Genomic DNA, 22,060 nt, shown 5'->3' with positions numbered 1-22,060 from the left:
GCTTTGAGAATATCGGTATATGGGGATATGTATTCATTCAGAGAATTCATTATAGTCCAGATGCAGCAGTGGCAGTAATGCTGTTCTGTGTACGTCTGTTAAGTTTCCAACCAAATGACTTCCAATTTGCCAACCATTACTTCCAACCTGACAACTTACATTGCAATGTTGCTCTATTTTAAAATAAACACAGTCTTAAAAATTTGATTTCAAAACATTGTGGGAAACCTATCGACTGTTCATTATATTTTGTACCCCGTGCTTCAGGAAATGAAACTGCTGCAAGAAAGTAACAATGATATTGTTTTTTTAAGCCATATTGCCATCTGCTGGGTTTGAATAGTCACTGCAACAACTAACTCATCAATAAAAGTGTCGATTGATTGATTTTATTGATTGATTGATTGATTGCTTTTCTTCACTCTTGTACTGTTATAAACAGAAAAGTAATGATCAATGATGCAAACAAAATTCAGTTCAAAGCAGCTCTAAAAAGCTTTTTCATCTGAGGTCAGTTCAGTGTTGATTCCGTTCCGTTCAATAATTGTGTATAAAGTTAATTAATTATGGAATTGACTAACTCCTACTGCCAAACAAAAATGGTGTGCTTATGTTTGTTTATTCATTTATTTATTTATTGCCATAATTTTAGGCCATGCAGTTTTTAATTGTGTTATACATTTTGGGTATGGAGTATGGGAATAGGGTTAAAAATTAACAATACTTCTACACTATTTATGAATCTTATATAACCATGAACCAAAAAACCTACACACAATTCTTTCAAAATTACCCGTATTGGAATTAACTGTTAAAAAAAACAAGTAGGTTTCCTATTAATTAAATAATTAAAATAACTAATTATACACAAATATGTTAATATATCAATCATGTTTATTTGTCCACTTTCCTTATGCATTGCAAAAAAAAAAGACATTTATTATTTTTAAAACACATGTTTTTTTTCTTAACAAACTTTTAGTTAATTTAAATTTACTGTAAAGTATATTCTAGTCTGAATATTCCCTCACTCAAACATTTCTCACAGACCATGTGAAAATGATCTTTGCAGACAGAAGCAAAACATTTCACATAAGATGTTCACCTTTTTAAGGGTGTAAGTGTTCGCTTTAACTCTTGGGCAGAGTTTGCACCTCTTTGTCTGGTCCTTCAGCTGTCATTTCCTGTAGCCTTTCTCTATTAGTCTACTGCATCTGAAATCACATATACTGTTCTACATTTGAGAACTTCATAGCTTAAAAAGTATGCAAGTTTACATTATGAATTAAATATTATCTAGCATGAATGTGAGCGCAATCTGAACATACTACATCCGCTGCCATGTTAGCATTGTCATGTGAGCTGTAGTCAGTTGTGTTGTTTCCCCTGCCAATCATGACTTCTCCCATGGCCTATGGATAGTAAAATGTCCACTGGATGTGAACTTAATAATCATGGCAGAAATAGTAGGTCTTTTTTTGCCTACTGTTTAATGAATACTGTGAATTTAAACATTGTACTTATTTAGCAATACTACAGTATATAGGTCCTACTGCTGTACATATTTGCATATCCAGACACAGGGTTGGTATCAGAGTTGAATTCTTGCCTCCGAGCAAAAAAGTCACAATACTGTATCTTGTAAGTAATCCATAAAGAAATGTTAGTATTGCCAAAAATGTATCCAAAAATACTGTGTTGAGTCAAAATTCCATAGGAAATTAATGTGGGTCAATTTGACCCCCTTTATACATTCTTGGGGTAGCAATACAAAAATATGATTTTCCCCTATGACCATGAAATATGAAAATGACATTAATTAGAGTCAGAAACAAAGTTTTTGAAGAATTTATGGAATATCAAAAAACAAACAAACAAAAAAACAACAACAATATTTTAAAAAATCATAGCATGCCAGGTCAATTTGACGCCCTTGCATTCTATGGTTAATATATATATATATATATATATATATATATATATATTTTTTTTTTTTTTTAATGTATTTATTAACATGTTTAAAATCAAAAGTTGTATCTGTCAGCATTAGTTGTCTGCAAACTAACATGAACAAGCAATGAACAGTTATATTATTTTATAAATTTTATACGATTAATAAATGAGGTTGTATGCTGTAAAATGTATAGCTCATTGTAATGTCAGCCAATTAACTAATACCTTAGTTTAAAGAGTTTACTCTGAGTAAACTTAGGGTTGCAAAGGGGCGGAAACTTTCCATGGGAACTTAATCTGGGGAATTTAAGTTGGAAATTTAACAGGAATTTACGGGAATTCACTGGAAATTTGCAAATTCCCAGTTTATTCCAATTATTTCCTGTTAATTCCCACATATTCCCGTTAATTCCCATAGAAAGTTTCCAGCCTTAAATATTCCCAACCCTATTTTTAATATAACTAAATTATATTTTAAACATTTAAAATCTTAGGATGTAGAAGTCTAGTATTTATTGTCTATGAAGGCTTTGTATTTGTTTTGTATTATTGTATAGTAATATAGAATGTATAGATATACAGCATATGAGAAAAAATCATCTGCACTCCAGAAACCCGTCTTCTTGGAGTGAACAAGATTATGAGTGCTTCATAGTGAATTAACAGATTCAAACCTAGCATCATTATATAAACCTTAGCATCTCTGAAGAATGTAGCAATATACAATTCAAACGCAACATCTTGGGAGAAATCCACTTTATTGTGTATGTTAATACATATACACTACTATTTAATATGTACCAGTCACATTTTTTTGGGCACAACTGTGTCAAAGAAGGTTGGTGAGGTATTGCGTCACAGAAGCTGTGCTGAGTCAAGCACAATGCTTTTAGAAAAAGAAAGGAAAGAGATAAGGCTTAATATTTGATTTAGATTTTTGAAAATGCAAATAGTGAGCAAAGCAGAAACCATAAAGGCCAATGCTCTGGTAAAAGCAGTCTGAAAACTTGCTCCATACTCTAGTTCGTATCGTATAATCGTATTTATTTAACGATTTTGTAATCATATTAAGTAGTTGTGATTGGAGTCAATAGTTTATTTGTGATAAAGCAATGAAACATGCCAACTTGTGCTGACATATTTTTTTGGACAGGCTGTCATACAAAGAAATTTTAATAAATATTAATAACTGATCTTGTTGTAGTCAGTGCTTTTTCCTGTGAGCTTTTTTGTTTTTCAATGCATTTTTTTTTTGCATAGTAAAATCAAACCTGTTGCTGTAGATTTTTTTTTTTTTGCCAAATAATTTTCTCAGATAAAAAGCTTAACCATGTTTAGTTTTATCTTTTATTTTTATTTGCTTATTCAAAAGGTACACTATGTAAAAATTTTTTTTTTTCAAAATTAACACATTTTAAATAAGTCAATACATCATCAATCCTTCTTCCAAAAAATGTTTTTGTCTTACCCTGATTCACTTTGATGAGCCTATTATAAGTGTTTATATTTTGAACCTGTCGGGGTGGTTTTCGCTGGAAATTGCATACATGCGTCACTCACCCGTGCGTGTCTTATATCCATAAATACAGAAAAGTTGCTCTGGCAACTTTGACGCGCCCATGTTGTAAGAGTGGCATAGGTTATTTGTCATATCCAATGACAAAGATTGACATCAACATTGGCTTGGCTTTTCGGAGATGCTGATAACTGGGATTTGAAATGTGTAAAAAGCGGCGCGGAGATGTTTTATCTCGTATACGTATTTAGTACTCAACAAGTTAATAAGGTATTTTCTTAACAAGATAAATCACCATATGTAGCTCTCTAACAGGGTTAATTGTAAAGCATTATCTATTGTGAAGGGTCAATTCATTATGGTTTTTGTAGTGTTGTGCTGGAATTTATTTTTAAGAAAGTACCGTGTCTATTAATGGATATAGCTAGAGTAACGTCTTCAGCAACTCAGGTTGAGATCCTTTCCAACTAAACTGGTTATATCGCTTAAGCCTTGTAGTGAATGTTTTATGACCAGTAGGATAACCATATTCATCCACACAGTCATGAGCCGAAGCACAACCAAAACAATGTTCTCCTGGAAAATGCATGCAATTTTTTTTTAAAAGCCAAAGGGCCAAAACCTACATAGTGTACCTTGAAAATAATTTGATCATTTAATCAAACTTGTAAGGTCATTTAAAAACAAGTATAATTTTTGGCCAGAACTGTACTATATATTTTTTTTTTGTGTGTGTGTGTGTGTGTGTGTGTGTGTGTGTGTGTGTGTGTGTGTGTGTGTGTGTGTGTGTGTGTGTGTGTGTGTGTGTGTTGAAAAAAACAACGTTGCTTTTAGCAGACAACACATATGATCCAGCTCACAAAAGACAGACACGCTGCACTTTTGGTGAACATCTTTGTGACAAACATGTACACACATATGCACATTTTGACAATGCACACACACATTTATGCACAATTCGCAGCAGTAGAGTTAAAGTAAGACAGTGTGGATAGCAGGTGTGGCACAGATCACCCTTTTTGACTTAACATGTGATGCCCCCCATAGTCAGTGGGGCAGTTCATGAAGCAGCTCTGATGCCAGGTGGCAGATGTGGCACCAAGCCTCCTGAACATGCCGTGACTCAGTAGTTCGGGCACACACGGCAAAACGCAGGACGAACTTGCCTGCCAGTTGGCATGGAACCAGATGGATCTTTCGTGCACTGTTGATCCTCTTCAACAGAGTTTCATTCAATTCATTGGAGCCCTGAAATGTTTAATACACAGCTCAGTAAGTAAGTTAGTAAGTACAGTAAATAAGAATTTTTTATTTCTATAGTACCTTTCTAGAGCAAAACTTCACAAATTGCTTTACATCAGAAATCAAAATAAGACTTGCAGACATTAAAAACAGATAATCAGAGTAATAGAGAACAATTTAGATGATAGCGAGTTTAAAGAAGTGGGCTTTCGCCGCTTTTTAAAAGTGTCCACAGACCCTAAAAGGTGTCACCGGATGCAAAATTCACTTTTATGTGGTGTTTGCATATAAATGTCTCTTTTAAAAATCCATTCACTCCTTTTTTTTTATCCTCAAAAAGATTTTTGACACTTACATTACGAAGGGTAGGTTAAACAGAATAAGGCCCTGTTTACACGAGAACGATTTCGGGTGAAAACGTAAAAATATTTTATCGGATGTGCCTTTCGTTTACACGGTGACGGCGTTTTGGGGGCTTAAAAACGCAAAAAAGTGAAACCACCCTCCAGAGTGGAAATCTTAAAAACGCTCCACCGCCACGTCTAAATGGTAGAAACGCAAATCTGCTCACTGTGGCACTCGTTTACGTTTACGTACGCGTTTACGTCGCAGGCATGCGCCAGTACAGGAAAATAACAATCAACATGTCGGATTATTTCCATACGTCGGACCTTCAAGTTGCCCTAGCAGCTCTGATAAACTTACAAGAGTCTTTTCAGCAGTTGTACAAAATATTCTCAAATATTGGTGTTGTTGTGTGGCAGTGCTTCACATTGCCACCTAGCCGCCTGGAGTGCATACTACATCGAATTTCACACACTTTTGCGTCACCATATGCACGCGGATTTCCCCCCGATAACGCTCGTCTAAACGCAGAATAAAAAGTGATAACGCAACGCCGCTTTTGCGTTTTCTCTTCAGATCGTTTCCGTGTAAACATAGCCTTAGATAAAAGGCCAATACTTTCCATCACCTTTGGGAAAACACCAGCAGGAGCAGAAAAAAGAACTTGCCAAATGAAGATAAAGATGTGTTCTAGAGACTGGCATGTTTACTGAACCATTCAGATAAGAGTAAAACGAGAAGCTCATTGGCTGCATGAAGAAGGTGGACCCGCCCTCCTCTTCACGCTTGCAAAACTCAATGAGTGAGAGAATTGTGCCAAAACTGTAAGCGCAGGTAAAAGAAAGACGCAACTGTACAAAACGGGCTATTTCGGGAACTTTTTGCCGCATGTACACAACAGGTCCTTTAGACATTTTATTTTTTAAAATCAACAGTTTATTTTTTAACACAAAGGTTGATTTTACGTGATCAATCTGTTTAGCAGTTCCTGACTCTGTTGTTTTCGGTTGCAAATTGCTGTTCAAAGGCTCGCAGTGCTTTTGCCCGTATTTGTGCGAAAAAAAAAAAAAACTTGCCAAAAGTGGAAGCGTGGAAAAATGGAAGTCAGAAGAATACAGATCCTATTCTGCTAGTTTCTAAGCTGCAGTTTCACAATAAATGCATTACAGTTACAAATAACAGTAACATGCTGCAAATATTTTTTTCTTACACTTGAAAGGCGATTTACACCCTTACAAATCTTCTCTTGCACATGCAAATTTCATTTAAGCTTGCAATCTTATGCAGCCTACACTTTCACAAATCTTACCCTACACATGTGATTCTTTATGGCATTATTTTACCTTCATGAGAATATATTTTTTTGTAAATTCATAAATGCATCAATTCGTAAATGCATCACCTTGCATTAACGAATCATTTTAAAATCTATGGAGAGCAGTTTCAGTAGAATGCAACCAATGGAAACCAGATCGAAATTTGTCAAACACATTATAATGATCAAAGTTGATTAGCAACAACTTTTTCCAGGACCTTGGCCATAAAAGATAACGATACTCGGTTACTAACGTAACCTCGGTTCTCTCTAGAGAGGGAACGAGTATTGCGTAAGTTTAGCTTACGCTACGGGAAAGATTCATCTTCTCGAGATACTGAAGCCAAAAAATGATCCTTAATTTTGTATTCCTTGTCAACGCAGTGCAGCAGCTAGCAGACCTAGAGCAGGCCATCTCGCGTGCTCATTGGCTGCCCTGCAGGCAACTGCTGCAGCCTACCAGTGAGCCCGGCGTGACGTCACGCCCAATGAAGGGCGCCCGCGCCTTCATAGCGTCACAGCCCGCCAGAATGGGCGTGGCTTAGCGTATAACACTAGGGGCTGTAGGCTGACTTCCCTGGTTTTCGTCGACTGAAGAGAAGTCGCTCGTGGCGCGAGCACGGCCGGTTACGCAATACTCGTTCCCTCTCTAGAGAGAACCGAGGTTACGTTAGTAACCGAGTATCGTTCTCTTACGAGAGGTTCTCTCGTATTGCGTAAGTTTAGCTTACGCTACGGGAACACTTTGTCAACGCCGTGCGCGCCAAGCATCCACATGAGACCCCGAGCTTTCAGGGGAACCCCATAAGTGGAAAAAATAAGGTGGCCAGCCACGTGGGCCATCACTTGTACATAAGCACACATAGGGAATACAGAGCAGCGCGCCGGTCTGTATAGGCACATGGCACATACCCTACTTAGTGCAGCTCAACCAGGAGAGCTGAGTCAAGTGAGAGTGATCTGAGCAGGAGATCTGGGCAGAAAACACCTCTCCTTCAGACTGACAACAGTTTAGCCTGCAAGGCAGGAACTTCTAGGTTATAAAACCTGACAAAGGTAGACGGGGAGCTCCAGCCCGCCGCTACACATATGTCATGGATAGAAATTCCACTGGACCATGCCCACGAAGAGGCCACGCCTCTCGTGGAATGAGCCCTGATGCCCAGAGGGCATTGCAGACCTTTTGACGCGTAAGCGGCCGCTATAGCGTCTACTATCCATCTGGACAAGCTCTGTTTCGAGGAGGCGAGACCCTTGGTGCGCCCACCAAACGAAACAAAAAGCTGTTCCGAACGCCTGAAGGAGGCGGAGCGCGTAATGTAAAACCTCAGCGCTCTGACAGGGCAGAGGAGATTCACATCACCTTCGCTGTCAGATGCTGGGAGAGCTGACAACGAAATAACTCGCGCTCTGAATGGAGTGCCCATCACTTTAGGGACATAGCCATGTCTAGGTCTGAGGATGACTTTAGAGTCATTTCGGTCCGAACTCAAGACACGACGCGCTGACAGACAGCACATGCAGGTCCCCCTACACGTTTTACTGACGACAGTGCAGTCAGAAAGACGGTTTTCAGTGATAGATATTTCAACCCCACGGTGTCTAGTGGTTCAAATGGAAAAGCTTTCAGGGCCTCGAGGACCAATGAAAGATCCCACATGGGAACCGACGGGGGGCGCGGCAGATACATCCTTCTAGCTCCTCTAAGGAAGCGGATGGCCAACTCGTGTCTTCCCAATGACTGGCCGTGCGTCGATTCTGCGAACGCTGCCACGGCCGCCACGTATACATTGAGCGTGGATGGGGACCTTCCCTTATCCAACAGCTCTTGTAGGAAGGTGAGCAGATGCGCCACCCCGCATGTCCGCGGGTCCAGACCTCTGTCGGTGCACCATCCAGAGAAAACCGACCATTTAGACGCGTAGAGCCTTCTCGTGGAAGGGGCTCTAGACTGCGTGATCGTGTATATCACTCCTTCTGGCAGAGCAACGAGTACCCGTTGATCAACCATGCATGCAGAGACCAGCGCTCTGGATTGGGATGCCAGATCGTGCCGCGAGCCTGAGAGAGGAGATCTGCCCTCACCGGATTCGGCCACGGAGCTGTATGTGACAGCCCTGCTAGTTCCGGGAACCAAATCTGATTCTCCCAACGCGGGGCTATGAGGAGCACCGAGTGGCGCGTTTCCCTGATTCTCTTGATCACCTGTGGCAACAGAGAGACCGGAGGGAAAGCATATAGCGGGAGGCTGGGCCAAACCTGGGCCAGCGCGTCCTCGTCCTTCGAACAGACCGTCGGGCATTGAGCGTTGTCTTTTGACGCAAATAGGTCGACTTCCGCTCTGCCGAATAGGCACCACAGTTTCTGGACCGTTTGGGGTGCAGGGACCATTCCCCTGGGGGAACATTGTCCCTGGACAGTTTGTCTGGGCCGTCGTTCAAATGGCCAGGCACATGCGCCGCCCTCAGCGAGCGCAGGTGCATCTGAGACCAAATAAGGAGGCGTTCCGTCAGATTGCAGAGATTTCTGGATCTGACACCGCCCTGACGGTTTACATAGGATACCACAGACATGTTGTCCGAGCGGACAAGAACATGCTGGTCCTGTATGAACGGGAGGAAGCACTTCAGCGCGTTCTCGACCGCTATCATTTCCAGACAGTTTATGTGAAAACCCTTCTCCTGGTCTGACCACTGGCCAAAGGCCGGTCTGCCCTCGAACAGTGCGCCCCAACCCGAGTTGGACGCGTCTGTCGAGATGACTTTACGATAAGAGATGGTTCCCATCATTACTCCCTGCTGGTACCAGTCGGCCACTAACCAGGGCTGCAGAGCTGCTATGCAGGCCTGAGTCACTCTGATTTTCTGGCCGCCAGACACCCGGCGGAACATTCAACCAGCGTTGGAGCGGGCGCATGCGCAGTAGGCCCAGCTGGAGCACCGCTGCAGCTGATGCCATACAGCCCAACATCCTTTGAAATGTTTTCAAAGGGAGAAAGCTGTGCCCTTCTGGAAAGATGCGGCTAGGTGGTGAACACGGCGCGCGCGCGCTGTGTCGATAAACGAGCCGTCATGGTCACCGAGTCCAGTGCTATTCCTAAAAAGGAAATTGACTGGCTGGGCAGTAATGAGCTCTTGGTCCAGTTGACCGTGAGACCCAAGCTTTCCAGATGACTGAGAAGCACTGTTCTGTGAGATAGCAGTTCTGTCTCTGACTGTGCCAATATCAGCCAATCGTCCAGATAGTTCATTATTCGCAGCCCCTGACTTCTCAGGGGGGCGAGCGCCGCGTCTATGCACTTTGTAAATGTACAGGGTGCCAGGGACAGGCCGAACGGCAGGACGGTGTAATGATATACCTGACCGTCGAAGGCGAATCTCAAAAATTGCCTGTGAAGGGGTACTATCTGAATCTGAAAATAGGCATCCTTCAGATCTAGAGAAATAAACCAGTCCCTCGGGCGAACGTGCGCGAGGATTTTCCTGGTCGTAAGCATTTTGAACGGTCTTTTCGCAAGCACTTAGTTGAAATGTCTCAGATCTAGGATAGGTCTGAAGGCTCCGTCCTTCTTGGGTACGAGAAAATATCGGCTGTAAAAGCCTGACTCGCTCAGAGTAGGCGGTACCGTTTCTATAGCCCCTTTGCACAGCAGCTTTGCTATTTCTGCGTGAAGTAGGTGTGCTACTTCCGCATTCACTATCGTCGCGGTCCGGGCTTGAAAGCGCAGGGGACGACGAATGAATTGAAGTGTATAGCCCTGCTTTATTGTGCTCAACACCCATTCTGAAATCCCTGGGATAGTTTCCCACGCAGCTATGTGAGCCGCTAGGGGGCGAATGGCCTCCGGGTTCAGGCCGCCGCCATTTGCGGGCTTGTGAAACTGAACCGGATTCTGGGCAATGGCTGCTCGCTGAAAAGCCGAAACCGGCTGATTTATGTGAGATGTCCCAATCATAAGGGATGGGGAACAGTCTTTTGTAATTTTTTTGACGCGCGAGCAGCGCTCCGGGCGGGAAAGCTTCCTGTAAGCGTGAGCGCGTGTGCGCGGGCACGAGACTTACAAGTGTATTTGATGCCCCGATCATAATGGATGGGGAGCGTTTTATTAATGCCCTGCGTTTTGTGATAACACTTAAACGCGCGGGCGGAGCCCGGGGGCAGGTTAGTGTTAGCAAGCGTGAACGCACTCAGGCGGGCACGAGACTTACATTCATAACCTGCTTTCTTTTGTGAAACTGACCCGGAGCCGAAAACGCAGCGCGCACGCGCTCTCGGTTCTGGGCAATGGCTGCTCGCTGAAAGCCAAGACCGGCTGATTTATATGAGATGTCCCAATCATAAGGGATGGGGAACATTCTTTTTTTTTTATTTTATTTTTTTTTTTACTTTTTGACGCGCGAGCAGCGCTCCGGGCTGAAAAGCTTCCTGTAAGCGTGAGCGCGTGTGCGCGGGCACGAGACTTACAAGTGTATTTGACGCCCCGATCATAATGGATGGGGAGCGTTTTATTAATGCCCTGCGTTTTGTGATAACACTTAAAACGCGCGGGCGGAGCCCGGGGGCAGGTTAGTGTTAGCAAGCGTGAACGCACTCAGGCGGGCACGAGACTTACATTCATAACCTGCTTTCTTTTGTGAAACTGACCCGGAGCCGAAAACGCGGCGCGCACGCGCTCTCGGTTCTGGGCAATGGCTGCTCACTGAAAGCCAAGACCGGCTGATTTATATGAGATGTCCCAATCACAAGGGATGGGGAACATTTTTTTTTTTTTTTTTTTTTTTTTTTTTTTACTTTTTGACGCGCGAGCAGCGCTCCGGGCTGAAAAGATTCCTGTAAGCGTGAGCGCGTGTGCGCGGGCACGAGACTTACAAGTGTATTTGACGCCCCGATCATAATGGATGGGGAGCGTTTTATTAATGCCCTGCGTTTTGTGATAACACTTAAAACGCGCGGGCCGAGCCCGGGGGGAGGTTTGTGTTAGCAAAAATGAACGCACTCTGGCGGGCACGAGACTTACATCCATAACCTGCTTTCTTTTGTGAAACTGACCCGGAGCCGAAAGCGCGGCGCGCGCGCTCTCGGTTCTGGGCAATGGCTGCTCGCTGAAAGACGAGACCGGCTGATTTATGTGAGATGTCCCAATCATAAGGAATGGGGAACATTCTTTTTTCACTCTTTGACGCGCGAGCAGCGCTCCGGGCGGAAAAGCTTCCTGTAAGCGTGAGCGCGGGCACTAGACTTACAAGTGTATTTGACGCCCCGATCATAATGGATGGGGAGCGTTTTATTAATGCCTTGCGTTTTGTGATAACACTTAAACGCGCGGGCGGAGCCCGGGGGGAGGTATGTGTTAGCAAGCGTGAACGCACTCTGGCGGGCACGAGACTTACATTCATAACCTTCTTTCTTGATCGTGTAACAGAGTGGGCAGATAGTGGGCACAGACTTGTGGACACATTTCTTACATTCAACACTCGAGCGGCTTTTCTGCGCTTCATGAGAGTGTGCTCTGCGAGGTTCGGAGTGCTTATGTGTAGTGGTGAACACTGGGGCGTGGGCACTTTCATTACACTTACAACACCGACGGCATGAGCCGGACCAGACATTTTACTCTTTTTGAGATTTTTCTGGGTCGCCATGAAAACGGCGTTTGTGTGCAGGCGAGAGGGTCAACAAACCGGCTCGTTGGCTGCTAATTGAACCACTGCAGTAGCCTGTTTGAAGGGGACTGACAGGGAATAAACTTAAACACGCACGTCTTTTCGGAGGCGATGTGTCTGTTAGTAAGCGTGAGCGCTCGTGCGCGGGCACGTAACTTACATTCTTAATCTGACATTATACTCACTTGAGATTTCTCTGGGTCACCGCGAGAACGGCGGATGTGTGCAGGCGAGCGGGTTGCATTACCGGCTCGTTGGCTGCCAAATACACCACTGCAGTAGCCTTATCTAAGGGGACTGACATGGCGAGACATTTCGACGGCGGCGCGCAAGCCCGTCCGGGTCATGCAGAGAGCTCGAGAGGGCTCTGCATGACGCGCGAACGGGGACGCGAGGGCGGGGTAGCTCCCTTGTAACGTAAAGAGAGATAGCCGCGTGCTCGGTGGTCGAGCAGAACTGGAACAGTGTTTGTACGAGGGCGCGCGCACGAGTAGTGGGCACGGGACCTACATGTAACACAGATGATGCCCGTCCGGGTCATGCAGAGAGCTCGAGAGGGCTCTTCATGACGCGCGAACGGGGACACGAGGGCGGGGTGGCTCTCTTGTAACGTAAAGAGAGCTAGCCGCGTGCTCGTACGTGTCCCTCGGCCTCATTCTCAGATGCGACGGCAGTGAGGCTCGAGAGCGGCAGCTGCGCGTCGGTGAGGAGAGGCGGGGGGTGTTGAAGGCTTCGGTCGAGCCCGCAGGGTCGACAGCGGAAGCGCTTCACAGCTGGAATTGCGAGGCGTCTTAAAAAAGACACTCGCTGCTCTTTTAGAATAGGTTTTAGAATAGGTTTTAGCAAGGTAAAGGATACGTCGCCGGATAGCGTAGCTCGCACGGATGGCTGAAGGTGGCGAAGACGGCCGGCTTCCTCAGCGCTCTCCTAAGCTGGCTGTCCGCTGTTCGACGGCGGCGGTGGCTTCTCTCAGATCCAGCGATGCGAAGAGCTCGCTGAAGAGACGAAAATCAGGGAATTCAGCCTACAGCCCCTAGTGTTATACGCTAAGCCACGCCCATTCTGGCGGGCTGTGACGCTATGAAGGCGCGGGCGCCCTTCATTGGGCGTGACGTCACGCCGGGCTCACTGGTAGGCTGCAGCAGTTGCCCACAGGGCAGCCAATGAGCACGCGAGATGGCCTGCTCTAGGTCTGCTAGCTGCTGCACTGCGTTGACAAGGAATACAAAATTAAGGATAATTTTTTGGCTTCAGTATCTCGAGAAGATGAATCTTTCCCGTAGCGTAAGCTAAACTTACGCAATACGAGAGAACCTCACGTAAGAGAACTTAGAAATAGGTCTATAATTTTGGGGCAAAAAATTTATCAAGATTTTAGTTTTCTTGAGAAGTGGTTGAACAACAGCTTTTTTAAAATAAATTGGAACATAATCAGATGCCAAAGAGTTTTTAATTAGGCTATATAAAGCACACACGGACCAATGGTTTCAATAAGATTTTTTAAACAAAGCAGTTGGTGCTATATCAAGATATTTTTATAGAGCAAACCAGTTTGGGGAGATTTTCTCCAATAACATAAAACAATTCTACAGGGTTGTTAGCCTGTATATACTGTACAAGGTATTGGAAGGGAAGGATAAGGAGCAATGCTATCTCATATATTGTTTATCTTACCCACAAAAAAAAGTAAAGTAAACTGTTGTACTCATCAATTGAAAAGATTTGAACAGCAGGTGATGGAGGAGAGATAATGTTATTGATGGTGTCAAACATAATGTATTTGATTGCGTCTACTAGATATAAGATTGGAGAAGTATTAAATTCTGGCATCCTTAACTATTGAAATCCATTAAAAGTTATTTTAAATGCTGATAGGGAAATAAGCGAGTAGATTTTCACAAGCGCTCAGTTTTAAGACAAATCTGTTTAAAAGAACGAAAACTATCATTCATCCAAGGGTAGGAATTAGTCAAAGGACTGCTCAAGATTTCATAAGAGCCACTCTATCCAAGATTGAAAGGATGTAGAATGTAAAAAAAAAAACACCCAAAAAACAACAGAAAACCAAATATATAAATAAATAATTGTATTTATGCCAAGGCAACATTTTTCAATTTCGTTTAGTTTAAGTTGAAGTACTAAAATAGCTAAATCTAAAAACTAAAACTTAATAAAAACTATATAGGTATTACATCTTGTAACATATTGGTAACACTTTGCAATAAGGTTCAATTAGTTAACATTAGTTAATGAATTAACTAACATCAAGTAACCCATTTGTTACAGCATTTATTAACCTCTGTTAATGTTATTCAATAAAAAAACTGTTCATTGTTAGTTCATGTAAGCTTAGTTACATTAATTAAAATGAACAGATGCAGATTTTGCCTTTAATAATGTATTAGTAAATGAAGAAATGATTAACAAATTATATCCACTGTTAACAAATGGAAGCTTTTTGCCAAGTGTTACCAACATATTTAAATAAAAACACAAATAAAAATAGTAAAAATGAAGAAAAAAAACAGCAAAATTACTAAAACTTTAACTAAAATTCCAATTAAAAATTCTAACAAAAACTATAATATATCAGTCATATTTAAATAACACAACATATATGTATATATATATATATATATATATATATATATAATATTTACCTTTGCCTAAATAAAGTGTAAATAATTGAATGCAAGTTTACATCTAAAATGCGAATTAACACATTAGTAAGTTTATTCGGGTGAAATGGTTTGTGGTAGCAGAGACAATATATATATATATATATATATATATATATATATATACTTTTTTTTTTTACATTACTCTTTGTAACAACATCATTTTGTGTAATTTGTGTTGCTCTCTTTGCACAAATTCGGAAATTAAAATAATTCATACTGCAATTTTCCATAGTTAACCACCTCCAAGCGTCAATCTATTATAACAACAAGAAGAGATCTTTTGTGTTTCTGTAGAGAGAGTGTTTTCTCTGACCTTGAGTCTAAAGCAGACGAGGCCCAGCACAACGTCAGCTGAGATCTCAAAGCGTTGATCAGCTCTCACCAAAGACTCAAACTCTTTGGCCAACCCTACATGCTGGTACAAGACGAACAAAGCATTTTAGACATGATAGACAGATCGACAGGTAGAACAGAAAACAAAACGTAAATGCAGAATAGCAGAATTTTCATAATTTTTTGAGTGAAATACTCTTTCAATCATACCAGCAGAGGGCAGTCTGTAGATTAAAATAAACAACCAAAATATGAAAAAGTGAATGATCGCGTCCTAATCATTAGAACAAATTGTCCTATATTAAACTGGATTGTAAAATAAAGTGCTACCGAAATTTTTAAAAGGATTGTATAAGGATTGTCAGGGTTCTGTCACTTCTGTCTAGTTTATATCTTGGTTTGGTGAAAGAGCTCTGACACTCCCGGTTTGTCATGTGCTTGTGTTATAGTCCGGTCTGCTGTGAGCACATGGATTGTCATGTGTTTCCTTGAGGCATGTCCTCTCCTGTTGATTGTCTAGCCGTCCCATCTTGTTACTTGATTATTGATTAATTTGCCCACCTGTCCTCCCTCTTTACCTTCTTTTGTTTGCTTCCCTTTTTATTCTCCCTGTGTTTGCAGTCCTGTCCTGGTTTATCACTTTTATGTATCCTTGTGTTTCTGCTTTTCCTGCCAAAGTTTGAGATGCCTGTCTTGTTTTCCCCCCTCGGGGTAGTTTTGTTTGTATTTTTATTTGACCATTTAATTAAGGATCCTTCATTCCTGCACTTGAATCCTCGCTTCACTATCATTCCACTTGTGATATTAAGGGGTTTTTCATTTTTTTTTTCTTTTGATGTAAACAAACTACTTATTGCATGAATGAATTAAAAAACAAGTTAATTAAAAGTAAATCCATAAAACGATCCCATGATGGGCTCTGGAACCCCTAAATGCTTCTATGTATATGCACCTGACAGAACTCTTTATGGTTCTATATCGAATCTTTTCTTCTAAAAGTGTAACTTACAAGTTAGTAGTAAGCTAACAAGAATAAGAATACATAGAGTTTAAAATGCATGCACTATATTTCTCAAAAAATATAGCACCTGGAAGAGACTTGCTATACATATTCTGTATATATTCCTGTACATCCGCAGAACCGAAAACATAATGTCTTTCAAAAACAAATAGAGTGCACTGATTTGCGTCATTCCAAATCGGCTGTGGAGCCAAATAAGATGTGATTGGCAGGGCTAATTTGATTGACAGCATGGATTAAAGGCAGTTACCTTGCGGATGTAGGCTTGGAGACCTTTGAGTCCGTACATGCGGAACACAAACCACAACTTGAGAGAGCGGAACCTACGTCCCAATGGAATTTGCCAGTGCTGAAGGGAGATGAGATGAGATATGACATATGAACTGTGCACACATAAATACATGAAGTACACGTGAGTCACACAGATACAAACCAGTGCACATACACTTCTACTTATACAAAAGTTTTTACTGCTCTCGTCTTATCACCTATACTTAAATACACGTAGAGAAATTATACCGTTAATTGGCATTTAAATTGGTTCTTATAGTTCTTAGATATGGTTCTCAACGGGTTTTTTTCCTAGACCAAAATTTTTACATTGTTTAAAAAGTATATTACATTAACAGCAATAAAATTAGAAAGCAAATAAAAATTTAAATCATGCATTAAAAATGTTAATGAATTACAATTTGCTAAATATTTTGATAACACTTAACAATAAGGTTTCATTATTTAACATGAACTAATAATGAACAATACTTACATAATGTATTAATCAATGTTATTTCTACATTTACTAATACGTTATTGAAATCAAAAGTTGTATTTGTTAACATTAGTTACTGTGGACTAATATGAACAAACAATGAAATACTGTATTTTCATGAATTAACAAAGATTAATAAATACTGTAACAAACGCTCATTGTTATGTCATGTTTGTGTATTCATTAACTAATGTTAACAAATACCTATAACACCTTATTGTAAAGTGTTACCAATATTTTTGAATATTACATATTTTTTGTTTTTGAATGCATAAACCACATCAGAATTCACTGAAAACACCCCCCCCCACACACACACACCACACACACACACACACACACACACACACACACACACACACACACACACACACACACACACACACACACACACACACACACACACACACACACACACACACACACACACACACACACACACACAACACAACACACACACACAACACACACAACAAACAATACTTACTCTATAATCAGTGACAAGTCCTATAAAATAACAAAAAAAAATATTTATTCAAATCACACTAACAATAAAGCTCAACAATGATTCTTTACAAGTAAAGCAATACAATTTTAAGAATAACACAGTTATTTTTCCATTTGGCCAAGCCTGATGCTACTTTAATCAGGAAGTTGTTCATGATAGAAATGGCTTTAAGGTGGTGAATGCATATGTGCACATGTATGCGTGTGTGTGTGTGTGTTGAGAGACAGGGCTGCTCTTTTGTCTTGCTGTCAGCACAATTACAGTCGTCTGCACAGCTGCACACTGCCTAAGGACACATGACCAGATAAACTGTCTTTGTTTAGTCAAGTTTAAATGGCCAACAAGCAACAGGCAGCTCATTGGTTGACGGATTTGAGAAAACTACAGAAATAGTAGGAAATCAGATTAATGATATTGAATTAGATGTAAAATTCATTATTTGTTTACAGATGCCACTTTCTTGATATTTTTATTTGTATCCAACAATGGTGTAAAGGTGATTTTTAGTGAATGTATGAAGCTTTAAGTTCCTCTTTCTAAATGGAACTCAACACTGCATCTTGGATTGACGCTATGTGGAAAGCCAACAGTGTGTCTGAAGCACATGTATACACAGAACAATTTCATTGGCCGACGACAGTCAATGCGTCACTACCGGAACGCCCCCAAACGGTGTCTGAAGCACGTGTATACATAGAACAATTTCATTGGCCGATGACAGTCAATAACGTCACTACCGGAACGCTCCCACACGTAAAAGAGGGCGCCTGAAGTAGACATCATCAACTCTTTTTGTCTTCAGGAGACACTTGTTTATATGTCAGATGAAACAAACGCTACGGATGGAGCGTGATCGACTCCTCGAGGAAGCTGGATGTGCTCTTTATGATGCATTGGCGAGACTGAATGAAAGAGACTGGCAATAATCTTTGTTCTTCCTTGATTCTCACCCGAGGAATAGTAGTCACCGTTTGCACAAGCGCATTTGGCTCTCGATGGAATTGAAGGCACTATTAGCGTTGCAATCGTGGTAGCAGACTCTGGTGATAAGAATCTGGTTTTTAACAGAACGTGTTCGACTCTCGAGGGAGTTGAATGCAAGCTTTGTGATGTGGTCGTGGTGAGAAGCTCCACATATGCTTGACACTCTCTTGAGGGATGAGCTTTCAGCGCCTACAGCCCGCGGTGCCGTAGCAGCTACAATCGCGGGGATTGTAGTTGGAGTGTGGGAAAAGTCTGACAGGAAGTCCTTTACCTTTCAGGACTCATCCTACTAGCTCTAATACTTTCATGCCCGTTTCTAATCTCAAAAAAAGAGAAGGAAATAAACTGATTCATTTGGAATTGTGAGGTATTGCAGAGAGAGTTGAGGAGGATGTTTTTAATAAATCCGCCCCCTCTGCATCACAAGCAGATAGCAATCCAGCCAGGTTGAGGTGAATGTGTTTGATGAGGGTATATTGCTTATAGTGAGCTCTCCCATCCTGCCAGCTTTGCCTACAATAAGTTGCTGAAGGTGATGGGTAACACTTCAACTAGGCTAGATCTGGTTTGAGGGTGCAATAGAGAGGAAGTTGCTTGTAGCACTTTTGATAAGCGATTCCTGTCAGGCCAACCCTGCCTTCGTTGAGGACGCACGTTGCTAGGGTCCTAGGCACGTTGCTTTTTAGCAGCTCTTCTTGTTACCCTGGACATGATTGGGCAGTCCTTCTGTGTTGAGTGTAGAGTAAAACCCTCCACTACTGGTTTTAAAGTAGGGTTCTCTATTTTCTATTGGAGCCTAAACTGATCTCTTAGAATCTGGCAAGTAAAGGGTTAATTTGCCTTCTGGCAGCTGTTCTTGTTACCAGGCGCCTTTGTGTTCTTGTTACCAGGCGCCTTTGTCAGGTGCTGGGAGTCTTGGGGTCCTGGAGTAGTCCAGGCAGGGTGTGAGTGCTATCCACAGATTGTACTGGGGTAGTAGAGCTGAAGCTACCCTGCGGCTTCCTAGAGGGTAGAGTTTTATGTAGAGAGGAGGGTGAATAGTTATTCTAAATGAAAACCCCATGTGTTTGCTCCCTCTATCAATAGTAGTGGTAGACCAGGGTAGCATATAAAAATGGTCTCCCTGGGTCAGTATTCCTGGATGGCTGTGTCAAGCTAAAGAAGCTGTAAAAACTAAATCTTAGAGGTCTGCTCCTGGGCCGCAGATGGCCAAGGGTGGGCCCACAAGGAAGGGAGGAAGGTTGAGAAAGGCTGGGACTTTCCTTGTCCCGGGGGCATATGATCGTGGGTAAAGGTTGAGGGTAATATTACCACTTGATGGTCTATCAGTCTAAGGATGCGCCCTGTATGATTGATGCTTCTGATTCCAGCTAAACAAGTCTGTAGACTCAATAATGCTATGTCCATTGTGGTCACATGCACAGCTAATGAGGCAGGCATTCCCTCAACATGGTGGAGTGAGTATTGGTCCCCTATAACGTCGGTCCAAAATGCAGTGTTGAGTTCCAATTCGAAAGGGAATGCCTCAGGTTGCGAATGTAACCATGGTTCCCTGAGAAGGGGAACGAGAAACTGCGTCTCATTGCCATGCCTCGGCCTTGCCTGCACGTCTCATTCAGACAAAAAAAGTTGATTATTGCAGGCGTCCTCTTAAACGTGCGGGAGCTCTGGGGGTGACGTCTGCCAATTATAGTTTCATATGTATACACGTGCTTTAGACACACATCACACTGATAGCATTCCCCATAGCATCGCTCCAAGATGCAGTGTATCGTTCCCCTTCTCAGCGAACCATGGTTACATTCGTAACCTGAGACGTTTACATTGGTGTTCTAACTGAGCAACCACGTGTTTAGTTCATCACACTATGGACATGTTCCATTAACTTTTGACAACTAGCTAACTTTTGACACTGATGCCAACTACTTTCAAAGGAAAGTAGGTAAATCTTGCTTGAAAAGTTGCTAATTATCACTAGATGACACAATGTGCTAATTATCAATAGCAAGTATCTGTTTGCTTCTTCAGTCTCGGTGTACACATACTGTATTTAATATAGCTGAATTAATAATAGAGATGTTTTTATTTATATATGTTTCTGTTTCTGTTGTCAGACTACAGAACAAGTATGAAATGGTCACTGAAATGAAATCAAACTTAACAGTTTTTTTTATGGAATACCGCAGTATTTATTATAAGCAGTGCTGGGGGAAAGTATATAAAAATGTATGCATTACAATATTGTGTTACTCCCTTAAAGTAATTACATTGTCTAGTATCTGTAAAAGCTAATTTTTCCATCTTAATAATATATCTAAATTACGTCATATGCTCTCATTGACAAATGCGGAACAACTAGTTCATGCGTTCATGACATCAAGGCTAGATTATTGTAATGCTCTACTGGGTGGTTGCCCTGCACGCTTAATAAACAAACTACAGCTAGTTCAAAACGCAGCCGCTAGAGTTCTTACCAGAACCAGGAAGTATGACCATATTAGCCCGGTTCTGTCAACACTGCATTGGCTCCCTATTAAACATCGTATACATTTTAAAATATTACTGATTACTTACAAAGCACTAAATGGTTTAGCTCCGCAGTACTTGAGCGAGCTCTTAACCCATTATACTCCTTCACGTCTATTGCGATCTCAAAGTTCTGGCCAGTTGATAATACCTAGAATATCAAAATCAACTGCTGGCGGTAGATCCTTTTCCTACTCGGCACCAAAACTTTGGAACAATCTTGTCCGGGAAGCAGACACAGTCTGTCAGTTCAAATCTAGACTACAAGCACATCTCTTTGGTTTAGCATACACATAACACATTATAGATTGCTATAATTCAATGTTAGGTTGCATAGTTTAGATCGGGATTTATAGGGAGTGTTCCTGGTTCCGGCTGATGTACTTTGTACATCATATGAAGGATGGCGTCTACGCTAATATTAGTCTCTCTGTTTATCCCGAGGTTTACCGCAAACCGCCGGATGCAGGCCATAACCAGATCTGATGAAGGACCATCACATGGACACGACGACAACGCATCCCTGATGTGCCAGCCTCATCAACACTGTGAAGGCCTCATGGACACCTCAAAAAACTCATCTCCATACCGGCGTGATGACTCCGACCCCTAACCAGATGAACTGGATAAATATTGTGAAAGTTCCGATCCAATCTGACTTCTGACCTATAATGCCGCCTAAGTCGTACACTGTTCGTTTGTTGGCCAAAGGAGGACTAACCCCCTGACTGAGCCTGGGTTCTCCCAAGGTTTTATTCTCCATTCTGTCACCTGATGGAGTTTTGGTTCCTTGCCACTGTCGCCTTTTTTCGCCTTTATTCGCCATTGGCTTTTGGCTTGCTTAGTTGGGGACATTTAACATTTAATTTTGAATTTAAGAATACTATTACAACTTTATTTTCCTGTTATCTCTGTAAAGCTGCTTTGAAACAATTTGTATTGTAAAAAGCGCTATATAAATAAAGGTGACTTGACTTGACTTGACATTATTTTGTTACTTTTTATGGACAGTAATGTGTTACCTTACTTTTGTGTTACTTTTCCTTATCTGGGCTTGCTTGCTTATTTTGTAATAACAAACGAAAACAAAAGTTCGATTTTTGGCAAATGTAAAGGCCCTTTCACACCAAAAGTGAAATGAATAAGCCTCAGGCTGAAGGAAATGCAAATTCACTCCTGTACTGTAGAGGGTGCAGCTCAAACAAAC

At 41.7% G+C, this 22,060-nt stretch overlaps 1 protein-coding gene across 1 annotated transcript in view; it reads right to left on the bottom strand.

Moving 5' to 3' along the window:
• Window positions 1–2,694: 2,694 nt before the first annotated feature.
• Window positions 2,695–22,060, bottom strand: part of ddc (dopa decarboxylase) — a 38,475-nt gene continuing 19,109 nt past the window's right edge. Inside the window, exons 11-14 of the mRNA XM_077208083.1 lie at window positions 17,323–17,342; window positions 16,317–16,415; window positions 15,026–15,127; window positions 2,695–4,717 (exon numbers count right to left, since the gene is read on the bottom strand). Of these exons, the coding sequence (XP_077064198.1) occupies window positions 4,517–4,717; window positions 15,026–15,127; window positions 16,317–16,415; window positions 17,323–17,342 (422 nt within the window). The 3' untranslated portion in view covers window positions 2,695–4,516. The remainder of the gene's footprint in view (window positions 4,718–15,025; window positions 15,128–16,316; window positions 16,416–17,322; window positions 17,343–22,060) is intronic.

The sequence above is a fragment of the Siphateles boraxobius genome, unplaced genomic scaffold (assembly GCF_051911475.1).
Source record: "Siphateles boraxobius isolate OS27281-9 unplaced genomic scaffold, OSU_SipBor_1 12, whole genome shotgun sequence".
Lineage (NCBI taxonomy): Eukaryota > Metazoa > Chordata > Actinopteri > Cypriniformes > Leuciscidae > Siphateles > Siphateles boraxobius.
This window is presented reverse-complemented; position numbering and strand designations above follow the sequence as displayed.